The sequence below is a fragment of the Pipistrellus kuhlii genome, unplaced genomic scaffold (genome assembly GCF_014108245.1).
Source record: "Pipistrellus kuhlii isolate mPipKuh1 unplaced genomic scaffold, mPipKuh1.p scaffold_m20_p_35, whole genome shotgun sequence".
NCBI classification, from domain to species: domain Eukaryota; kingdom Metazoa; phylum Chordata; class Mammalia; order Chiroptera; family Vespertilionidae; genus Pipistrellus; species Pipistrellus kuhlii.
Genome location: NW_023425535.1, coordinates 4030921 through 4043204, shown reverse-complemented (window position 1 = coordinate 4043204; position 12284 = coordinate 4030921). Strand labels below are relative to the sequence as shown.

The window sequence follows — 12284 nt, the reverse complement described above, 5'->3', positions numbered from 1 at the left end:
CTTTGAGCATTTTTCATATGTCTCTTGGTGGTCTGTATGTCCACTTTGGAGAAGTGTCTATTGAGGTCCTTTTTAATTGGATTGTTTGTCTTCCTTTTGTTAAGTTGTATGAGTTCCTTAGATATTTTGGATATTAACCCTTTATCAGATGTATCATTGCCAAATAAGTTCTCCCATAAAGTGGTCTCTCTTTTCGTTTTGTTCATGGTTTCTTTTACTGTGTGGAAGCCTTTTATTTTGATGTAGTCCCATTTGTTTTCTCCTTAGATTCGTTTGCCATAGGCGATGTATCTGTAAACATTGGTACAAGAGATGTCTGAGATTTTGCTATGTATGGTTTCTTCTAGAACATTTATGGTTTCCCAACTTACATTTTAGTCTTTTACCCACTTTGAGTTTATTCGTGTGTATGGTGTCAGTTGGTGGTCTAGGTTCATTTTTTTGCATGTATCTGTTCAATTTTCCCAACATCATTTATTGAAGAGACTGTCTTGACTCCGCTGTATCTCTTGCCTCCTTTGCCAAATATTACTTGAGCATAATGGTTTGCATCTATTTCTGGAGTCTCTGTTCTCCCCCATTGATCTATATGCCCGTTCTTGTGCCAGCACCAGGCTGTTTTGATTATAGTGGCTTTGTAGTATAACTTGATATCTGGCATTCTGATTATTCCTACTTTGTTCTTCTTTCTCAAGATTGCTGCAGCTGTTCAGGACCTTTTTTGGTTCCATATAAATTTTTGTGGTACTTTTTCTAGATCTCTGAAGTATGCTGTTGCTATTTTAATAGGAATTGCATTGAATGTGTAGAATGTCTTGGGTAGTATGGACATTTTAATGATATTGATTTTACCAATCCATGAACACAGTATATTCTTACACTTGTTTATATCTTACATCTCTTTTTTTTTTAACATCCTGTAGTTTTCCAAGCACAAGTCTTATCTCCTTGGTTAAGTTTATTCCTAAGTATCTTAATGATTTATTGCAATGGTAAATGGGATTATTTAATTTCTCTTTCTGAGCATTCATTATTGGTATATAAAAAAGCCATCGATTTTTAAGTGTTGATATTTTATCCTGCTACATTGCCAGATTCATTTATTAAATCTAATTGTTTTTTGGTGGAGTCTTTCTGGTTTTCTATGTACAATATCATGTCATCTTGGAATAATGAGAGTTTTACTTTCTCCTTTCTAATTTGGTTGCCTTTTATTTCTTCTTCTTGTCTGATCACTGTAGCTAAGACAAACTGTGCTATATTGAATAACAGTGGTGAAAACGGACATCCCTAGCTTATTCCTGTTCTTAGGGAAAATGGTTTTAGTATTGTGTTCGCTGTAGGTTTGTCATATATGGCCTTTATCATGTTGAGATATGGTCTATCTATTCTCACTTTGCTGAGTTTTTATAAAAATAGGATGTTGGGTTTTGTTGAGTGCTTTTTCTGCATCTATTAATAAGATCACATGATTTTTGTCTTTGTTTGTTTATGTGATGTATCATGTTCATTGATTTGCAAATATTGTATCAGCTTTGCATTTTTAGAATGAATCCCACTTGGTTATGGTGTATGATATTTTAATTATACTAGAGGCCCGATGCATGAAATTTATGCAAGAGTGGGCCTTTCTTCCCCCAGCTACGGCACCGGCTTCCCCCTGGAAGCTGGGACCCGTGCTTCCCTTGCAGCTCCAGCTTCGTCTGGAAGGTTGTCCAGAAGGATGTCCAGAAGGACATCTGGTCCAATTAGCATATAACACTTTTATTATTATAGATTGCCAGGTGTGATTTGCTAATATTTTGTTGAGGATTTTAGCATCTATATTTATTAGGGATACTAGGGGCCCAGTGTACATATTCGTGCATCTTGAATGAAACAGTGGGCCATGAGGCTGCGATGGGTACAGGGGCAATTCTCAACCCATCCTCCATGTCCCTGCCTGGCCCCTCCCGCTGTGGCCCCCAGCCCCCTGTTTCCTGGCAGCTCTGGTACCAACAGCAGGTTCAAGGGGTGACTCCGGCACTGGCAGCAGATGCAAGAGCCATGCAGGACCGCAATGCACAAGAGCAGAGAATTCTCAGTAACCACCAGAGGCTCACCCAATGCCATCGGTCAGCGCCCTGCCTTGGTCTAGCACCCCCGCTTACCTGCTCCATCATCCCACCACAGCCGTGTTCTGTGCTCTGCTGCCAATACCCACCATGTTCCACATGCACCCTCCTGGTGGTTAGTGCACGTCATAGCAACTGTTTGTTCAGTTGTTCCACCATTCTGTCTATTTGTGTATTAGGGTTTTTATATATATTAAAAAAAATATATATATATATATATATATATATATATATATATATATATATATATATATATAAATTGGCCTATAATTTTCTTTCTTTGTAGTGTCTTTATTTGGTTTTGGAATTAGAATACTGCTAGCCTCATAAAAAGAACTTACCCTGTTTCCCCGAAAATAAGACAGTGTCTTATATTAATTTTTGCTCCCAAAGATGAGCTAGGTCTTATTTTTAGGGGATGTCTTATTTTTCCAAGAAGAAGAATACGGTACACATTTATTGTTAAATGAAAATAAAGGAAATTTATTACCTGTATTCGGTACGGTAGTACGGTAGTTGTCAACACAAACCAGACAAAACTGTGAATCCTACAGTATCAAGAATTTACTCATTTATTCAATGACAATCATGTCATCATCTTCTGGAACATCATCATAACAATCCAATTCCTGAATTTCCTGGTGAATTTTTTGTGACTCCATTTCTTTCAGAATCAGTGGACCAAATCTCTCATGTTTAGCCTAGGGGGGGCCTTATTTTTGGGGGATGCCTTATATTTCACTCAGAAGGAAACCTATAAGTAGGTCTTATTTTCTGAGGATGTCTTATTTTCAGGGAAACACGGTAGAAGTGTTCCTTCCTCTTGCATTTTTGGAGTAGTTTAAGGAGTATAGATGTTAGTACTACTTCTTTGAATGTTTGGTAAAACTCCCCTGTGAAGCCATCCAGACCTGGCTTTTGTTTGCTGGGAGTTTTTTAATTACTGCTTCTATTTCATAAGTTGTTATTGGCCTGTTCAGGTTTTTTTTATTCTTCCTGATTTAGTTTTGGGAGGTTGTATTTTTTTTTTTTTTTTTTTTTTTTGGAATTTGTTCATTTCTTAACATTGTCCAGCTTGTTGGCACATAGTTGTTCATAGTATTTTCTTACAATCCTTTGTATTTCTGTGATGTTACTTCTCCAGTTCTGTTCTTTATGTTACTTACTTGGGTCTTCTCTCTGTTTCTTGATGAGTCTGGCTAACTGTTCATCAATCTTATTTATTCTTCCTCTCAAAGAACCAGCTCTTGGTTTCTTTTTTTTTTTGTATTTTTTTATTTTTATTTTAGTCTCTATGTCATTTATTTTTATTCTGGTGTTTATTATTTTCTTCCTTCTTACTCTGGGCTTTTGTTGTTCTCTTTATAGTTCTTTAAGTTATAGTTAAATAGTTTATTATTATGGTTATTTTTTATTTATTTTTTAGGTAGGTCTGTAGTGCTACGAACTTCCCTCTCAGGACTGCTTTTGCTGTGTCCCAGAGATTTGGGGTTATTGTGTGTTCATTTTCATTTGTTTCTAGGAAGTTTTTTATTTCTTTCTTGATCTCTTTAGTAAGCCATTCATTGTTTAATAACATGCTGTTTAGCCTCCATGTGTTTGAAATGTTTTTTTGGTGTTTTTACTGTAGTTGATTTCTAATTTTATTCCATTGTGATCTGAAAAAAACTATTATATATAATTTCAATCTCTTTGAACTTATAAAGACTTGTTTTGCATCCTAGTATGTGGTCTATCTTTGTGAATGACCCATGTGCATTTGAGTAGACTGTATATTCTTCAGCTTTGGGGGTAAAATATTCTATAAATGTTAGTCAAATCCATCTGTTCCAGCGTGTCCTTCAGGGTCACTGATTCCTTATTCATTTTTTTTTGTCTGGAAGATCTATCCAGTGAATTCAGTGGGGTGTTAAAGTTCCCTACAATGATTGTATTGTTGGTAATCTCTCCCTTAAAGTCCTCTAGAAGTTCTTTTTTTTATATATTTAGGTGCTCCTATATTGGGTGCATATATTTTAACGGGGTTATATCCTCTTGTTGCATTCATTCCTTTAGTATTATGTAGTGACCTTTGTTGTCTCTTGTGATGGCCTTCATTTTGAAGTCTATTTTCTTTGATATGAGTATTACTACCCCAACTTTTTTTTTCTTTTCCTTTTGCATGAAAAACACACACACACACACACACACACACACACACACACACACACAAAACCATTTCCATCCTTTCACTCTCATCCTGTGTGCGTCTTTTGTTCTGAGTTAGGTCTCTTATAGATTGCATATAGTTGGGTCATGTTTTCATATATGTTTAGCTACCGTATGCATTTTGATTGGAGCATTTAATCCATTTACACTTAAAGTTATTATTGACAGGTAGTTACTTATTGCTATTTTAATTCTGTGTGCCTAGCTTTCTCTCTCTCTCTTTCTTCCTATTATAGTAGTACCTTTAGCATTTCTTTTCTTCCCATTTTTTAATTAAGGTATTATATGTGTACATATCTTACCATTGCCCCCCCTACTCCCATACATGCCTTTACCCCCCCCCATAGTTTTGCATCCTTTGTTATGCGTATATGCGTGCATACAAGTCCTTCCATTGATCTCTTATCTCCCCCACCTCTTCCTAACACAGTGTTTTTCAACCTTTTTTGGGCAAAGGCACACTTGTTTCATGAAAAAAATCACGAGGCACACCACCATTAGAAAATGTTAAAAAATTTAACTCTGTGCCTATATTGACTATATATAAAGTAATTCTCTTGAATAGGAATCAAATAAACACAAAGAAAGTATTTTATAGTTACTTTATTATGAAATATTAAGTAAACAAAATAGTGAAAAATTATAAAATTCTTGTCTTGTCTGCACCTACGGCACACCAGGCAAGTGTGCCGCAGAACAGCGGTTGAAAAACGCTGCCCTAACATACCTCTGTAATTTGATAGTCTGTTTGATGCTTTACTGCTTCAGTATCTTTTTATTCATCAGTTTATAATGTTCTTTATTATCCAAAAATGAGTGAGATTATGTGGTATTTTTCTTTCACTGACTGGCTTATTTCCATTAGCATAATGTTCTCCAATTCTATCCAGGTTGCTGCAAATGGTAAGAATTCCTTCTTTTTTATGGCAGCATAGTATTGTGTAGATGTATCATGGTTTTCTGATCCAGTTATCTGCTGACAGGCACTTAGGCTTTTTCCAAATCTTAGCTATTGTAAATTGTGCTGCTATGAACATAGGGGTGCATATATCCTTTCTGATTGGTGTTTCTAGTTTCTTGGGATATATTCCTAGGAGTGGGATTACTGGGTCAAATGGGAGTCCCATTTTTAGTTTTCGTTTTTTTAATAAATCTTTATTTTTCATATTATTACAAATGTTCCTCATTTTTTTTCCCTCCATTGCTCTCCTCCACCAGGTTCCCACCCCACCCTCTGCCCTTTCCCCACCCCCCATTATCTTCATCCAAAGGTGCACAGTTTATATTCAGTCTCTTCCCACACCCCCCTCTCCCCTTTTCCCAGAGAATCAGTTCACTCCCCTTCCATTCCTCTGATTCTATTATATTCAACAGTTAATATTGTTCATCAGGTTTTTTAATTCACTTGGTTTTTAGATTCACTTGTTCATAGTTACGTATTTGTTGTTCATATTTTTTAAAATATATTTTATTGAGTTTTTACAGAGAGGAAGGGAGAGAGATAGAGAGTTAGAAATCAATAAGAGAGAGACATCGATCAGCTGCCTCTTGCACACCCCCTACTGGGGATGTGCCCACAACCAAGGTACATGCCCTTGACCGGAATCAAACCCGGGATCTTTCAGTCCGCAGGCTGACGCTCTATCCACTGAGCCAAACCGGTTTTGGCTGTTGTTCATATTTTTTATCTTTATTTTCTTCCTCTTCCTAAAGAACCCCCTTCAGCAATTCATATAATTCTGGTTTGGAGGTGATGAACTCATTTAGCTTTTTTTTTGTGAAGCTCTTTATCTGGCCTTCGATTCTGAGTGATAGCTTTGCTGGGTAGAGTATTTTTGGCTGTAGATTCTTGCTATTCATCACCTTGAATATTTCTTTCCATTCCCGTCTGGCCTGCATGGTTTCTGTTGAGAAATCAGCTGACAATCTTATGGGTGCTCCTTTATAGGTAACTATCTGCTTTGCTCTTGCTGGGGGTTTTTTTGTTTGTTTGTTTATTTGTTGATTTTTTTTTAAAGAGAGGAAGAGAGAGAGGGATAGATTTAGAAACATAGATGAGAGAAAATCATTATTCAGTTGCCTCTTGCATACCCCCTACTGGGGATGTGCCCGCAACCAAGGTACATGCCATTGACCGGAATTGAACCCGGGACCCTTCAGTCTGAAGGCTGATGCTCTATCCCCTGAGCCAAACCGGTTTCGGCTGCTCTTGCTGCTTTTAATATTCTCTCTTTGTCTTTTGCTCTTGGAATTTTAATTATGATGTGTCTTGGTGTGGTCCTCTTTGGATTCCTTTTGTTTGGGGTTCTGTGTGCTTCCTGGACTTATAAGTTTATTTCTTTCACCAGGTGGGGGAAGTTTTCTGTCACTATTTCTTTCAGTATGTTTTCGGTATCTTGCTCTCTCTCATCTTCTCGTACCTCTATAATTCTGATGTTGGTACGCTTGAAGTTGTCCCAGAGGTTTCTTACACTATCTTCAACTTTCTGGATTCTCTTGTCTTCTTGCTTCTGCGGAGGAGTGTCCTCTGGCTCTTTGTGTTTCAAATCTTTGACTTGATTCTTGCGATCTTCCATTCTGTTTTTAGGACTCTGTATAATATTTTTTATTTCAGACAATGTATTCTTTCTAGTTGATCCCTTTTCATATCCTCATAGGTCTCGTTTATTTTATCGGCCTTTTCTAGGAAATTCTTGAAAAACCTTATAAGCGTGGTTTTGAACTCTATATCCAGTCTCTTATTTTCCTCTCATTTCTTTCGTTTGTGATCTGTTTACTTGTTTCGGCATTTTCGCTGATTCCCTGAGTTGGTAGGGTGGCTTTTGTGTGCTAAGGTGCCCTATGTGGTTCAGTGGGTCAGCCTCCCAGTTATCTGAGGTGGACCTTTCCGTGGTGGAGTGTAGGGCTCCTTATAACGTTGGCTTGGTGGTTATGAATTCCTTTAGCCTTTTGTTGTCTGGGAACCTCTTAATTTCACTATCTATTTTGAATGATAGCCTTGCTGGATATAATAATCTCTGTTTCATATTCTTGCTTTTCAATACCTTGATATTTCGTGCCATTCCCTTGTGGTCTGTAGAGTTCTGATGAGAAATCAGGTGTCAGCCTTATGGGAACTCCTTTGTAGGTAATAGTTTGCTTTTCTCTTGCTGCCTTTAAGATTCTCTGTCTTTAATTTTTGGCAACATAATTATGATGTATCAGTGTGTGGGCCTGTTTGGGTTCTTCATATGCCTCCTGAATTTGTGTGTCTTTTTCTTTCACCAGGTTAGGGAAGTTTTCTATTATTATTTCTTCAAACATATTATCTACCTTTCTCCTTTTCTGCCTCTTATGGCATATCTGCTATGTGAATATTGTTAATGTTTCCTGTTGTACCACAGCTCCCTTAAGCTGTTCTCCTGTTTTTTAATTTTTTTTTTCTTTTTGGTTCTCTGATTGACATTTTTCAACCCTGTCTTATAATTCAACAATCCAATCCTCAGCTTCCCCTAATCTGCTGTGTATTCCTCCATTGTGTTCTTTATTTGTACTATGTCATTCTTTATTCCTGTTTTCATAGTTATATCTTTTCTCATGCTGTTGAGCATCTTTACCATTATTATTCTGAACTCTGTATCAGATAAATTTCTTACCTCCATTTGATTGATTGCTTCTTCTGGAGAATTCTCTTATTCTTTCATTTGGCGGTGGTTTGTCTCCTCATTTTAGGTGCCAGCCTCTATGCAGTCTCCACTTTCCGTCCTCAGTTATCAGGGTTCTGTCCAGCAAGTCTTCAGTTGATTATTCGGGAAATTTTTCTGTATTATAGTTGTAATTCCAGATTGGTCCTGGGAGCGTATCCTTGTAGCATCTACTTACTCTGCTGCCATTTTTCAAAATTGTTTTTCTATCCTTTTTTTTTAATTGATTTTTAAGTTCCAGATAATGTGTCTTCCTCTTGCAAGTCTCTTTCCTGGTGTCTCCTCAGAGGTGCTATGTTGATGTATTTGTTGAGTAAGCACGAACCTATAGAGAATTTTTATTAGAGTGTATTGGAGCCCAACGAATGACATGTTGTGAAACAAGATCTCAAATGCTTTGTGGTAGTTACTTTCTTAGAGTAACATTGTATTATATCTTTTTAAATGAGATGAGAAGAATGTGATATTTATTTAACATTTTGAGTTCTTTTAATGATCTTTTTATAAAATTATTGATACTCATAGAAAACATTGAGATTATAAAAAAACAACAAATAAACAGAAAACAAAACACATGAAAATGTCACCAAAACCTTGTAATTCTAAATTGACTGAATATTTTACAGATGTGTAAAAATGATATTGTGGGTGTTAAGCCAAGTCCCCAAACCAATCTGATTATTGTAGGCATTTTCGTTTTCCTACTTGGTTTTATGTTAGCTATTCAGCGTACTATACATGACCACGTAATTCTATTCTACATTTGAAGAATTGGGTCACTATCCAAAAAAGAATTCCCTGAACAACCCAATCTAGTCAATTAATTGTTTCCTTTTTATGTTTTATTTTGTACTTTTCTGATAATTGGCTGCTCTTTGAACATGACCAGATATATAGTGAAATCTTGAAATTATATGATGGTTCTTCACATCATAAATTTGTTGTTTGTCCTCTGGTGGTGGTTGACTTTATTGTGACAGGCTGGGTGATCTGTGTCATGGGGAACTACTCCCCACTATGTCACCAAATGGCTTCTTGCCAGACTTCACGTCCGTAGTACCTGCCTATTGTGTAGGGTATTTGTTAGTGGCTGAATAACCCAGAGTGAAACCAAGTCATCGATTTTATCAGAATTTTATCCCTCACTTCACATTTTCTCCTTATAGAAAAATGAAAATTCATACAACAGTAGGTCTTCCTTCCCCCAGCTTCTGGCACCAGCTTCCCTCAAGCACCCGGGACCTGGGCTGCTTCCTTCCGGCCCCAGCTTCATCCAGAAGGACGTTTGATCTAATTAGCATATTGCCCTTTTATTATTACAGATTGTTAATCCTTACCCAGAGATATTTTTCCCATTAATTTGTAGAGAGAATGGAAGCTAAGAGGAGAGCCAGAGAGAGAGAAACATCGATGTGAGAGACATAGGTTGGTTGCTTCCCACACTCACCCCAATGGGCCAGGGATTGAGCCTGCAGCTGAGTTAGGAGAATGAATCCCGTAACCCTTTAGTCTGAAGTCCAATGCTCTAACCAGTGAGCCAAACTAGCTAGGACTCTGAAAGATTATTTTATTTATTTTTTTAAAATATATTTTATTGCCTAAACCGGTTTGGCTCAGTGGATAGAGCATCAGCCGGCGGACTAAAAGGTCTAAAGAGAGAGAATAATTGATTGGCTGCCTCTTGTACACCCTCCCCTGCAGTGGGGACCAAGCCTGCAATCTGGGCATGTGCCCTCACTGGATTTCCCTCACCAGAAATCACCGTGACCTCCTGGTTCATAGGTCAGTGCTCAGTCACTGAGCCACGCCAGCAGGCATCTGAAAGATCCTTTTAAGTAGAAGCAATACACTTCCTGATATGGACAGTAAGTATAGGAGCACACAAAAAGCTTTTAGGTTTTTTTCTATCCATTAAAGTGTAAATGAACATATTGGGGGAAACTCCAGCATATAGATAAATTTTATTAAAGACAAATACATTTATGTAAACTTCTTAAAAACTCAGCTATTCAGAAGTTCTCCCTTTTTAAAAAAATCCTCACTAGATATTTTTTTCATTGCTTTTCAGAGAGTGGAAGGGAGAGAAAGTGAGAGAGAGACAGAGACATCTATGTAAGAGAGACACCTTGACTGGTTGCCTCCTGCATGTGCCCCAATTGGGGCAGGAAGCAAACCTGCAACCTAGGTATGTGCCCTTGACCGGGAATTGAACCCGCAACTCTGAGCCACACCAGCCAAAGCAAAAAGTTCTTCCTTTTTTATGTTCAGTAAAACGTGCCTCTTAGGATCATAGTCTATTCTCAAATACACTTGGTTATTGAGTCTGTTTTCATGTCATGTTTTTACTTCTGTACAGTATGTGAACATTGGAAAATTTTATGCATAAAAAAGGTTATTTTTAAGTATATTTTTTTAAATTAAGATTGTTTACTTTATAAAATTTTACAAATTAGCTCTCTGTACTCACATCACTCTATTAGCAAAGAGAAATTCCAGGATGATTCCTATGTGGAGGACTTGTTTAATAGAATTCCTACTTGACATAGGGCTCTTATTGGACCTTTAGGTGTTAGTTCAGATGCAATCACTTGCATTTGCCTTAAAGCTTTTGTTGTGTGCCAATAAATTCCAACAAGGTACTCAAGGCTGTAAGTATCTGGTCACATTTAAGCACATAATCATTAGTACTCGCTGATACTAAGTTATGTTTTGGGTGTGTTTTCCGTTTCTTAGGAGTTTATTTTGTTTGTTTTTTCTTTTAGAACTAATGGACATTGCTTTGCCATCATAGAAGAAGATGACCAGGGAGAAACCACATTAGCTTCAGGATGTATGAAATATGAAGGATCTGATTTTCAGTGCAAGGTAAGATTTCATTTGGGGCCCGTTAAATAAAGAAGAGAGGGGCCAGTAGAAAGGACCAGCTCCCTCAGAGAGGTGCCGTCTGCACAGTGCGTTATGTTCTTCAAGTAGACATATGTGGGAAGCTTAGCTCTTACTGCAAGTGACATGATTGTGGTAATTGAAGTTGCCAAGAACTTAAAAAAAAGTTTTAAATCATCCTCTTTCTAAATAGTTGTGGCTGTAAAAAGTGACACTGTCACACTTATTTGTGGATTAAAAAATTGAAAAGACTGTAAGATGATGGGCGCTAACCTTTGTATCTCTGAGACAACTCTTAGGAAGCTACGTCCTAGTGAGGGGATTTCAGTGAGGTGTTCTAACAGCAGTAGCAAGGGGGCCGGGTGGCTGGTATAGTTTATGAACAGCCTGTGGGCTCTGGGTTTAACCCTAATCTCTTCAGAAGAGTCTGTGTAGTAATTTTGCTCCATAGGAACCTGTGAATGTTTTTGAAAAGCAGCTCCAGATAGAATTGTTTGTACACAAATTTAAGTCTTGGCTATTTTAAAAAATTATTTGATTTAGAAATTCTCAGGATTGATAGAAACCTTAAAAGTTACATGTTTCATGCCGAAACCGGTTTGGCTCAGTGGTAGAGCGTCGGTCTGGGGACTGAAAGGTCCCAGGTTCGATTCCGGTCAAGGGCATGTACCCGAGTTGCGGGTACATCCCCAGTAGGGGGTGTGCAAGAGGCAGCTGGTTGATGTTTCTCTCATCGACGTTTCTAGCTCTCTATCTCTCTCCCTTCCTCTCTGTAAAAAATCAATAAAATATATGTTTTTTTAAAAGTTACATGTTTCAACTTCTCAGCTAATGTTTGTGAACCTCCTCTTCTCTCCCCCCTCCCTCTTCCCCCTACACACACACACACACACACACACACACACACACACACAGCACATCCCATCCATTTTTTATTTGTCATCTCCAGGGTTAGGTCTCGGCACTTCCCAGATCACCTATTTCATTATAAGATGATGGCTTAATCCTGAGAAAGCTTCTCCCAGGGACTACAAATCTATCTTCCTTCCTTTTTGGGCCACAGAGAACAAATAGAATCCCTCTTTAATATGATGGGCTTTTATTATCAATAGATGAAAAGGGTTTTTTTTTGTCCTGCTTTTCCTTCTATACACTCTAGTCTTTGCCCGTGAAAAAAATAGTTCCAGTGACTTCGGCTGATCTTATATGGTCAGCTTTAGAGTTACTCATGCTACAATTTTCAGTGTAATAGATAGAATTGAGTGTGGTCTGACCAGGAGAAATAACTCCTTTCCCTTTTTCTAATACAGCCAACTCTCATGGTAGGTGTTTGTCTCCCCATGTTCTTGAAACATGGAGCTTTCTGCCACATCTTTCACTACTCCTGAGCCTCTCC

General features: G+C 37.7%; 1 protein-coding gene across 2 annotated transcripts in view; it reads left to right on the top strand.

The window, feature by feature from the left end:
• Positions 1-12284, top strand: part of BMPR1A (bone morphogenetic protein receptor type 1A) — a 167349-nt gene that overhangs the window by 120387 nt on the left and 34678 nt on the right. For both annotated transcript variants that reach the window (XM_036461234.2, XM_045570699.1), the window contains one exon: positions 10768-10870. In XM_036461234.2, the coding sequence (XP_036317127.1) occupies positions 10768-10870 (103 nt within the window). The remainder of the gene's footprint in view (positions 1-10767; positions 10871-12284) is intronic.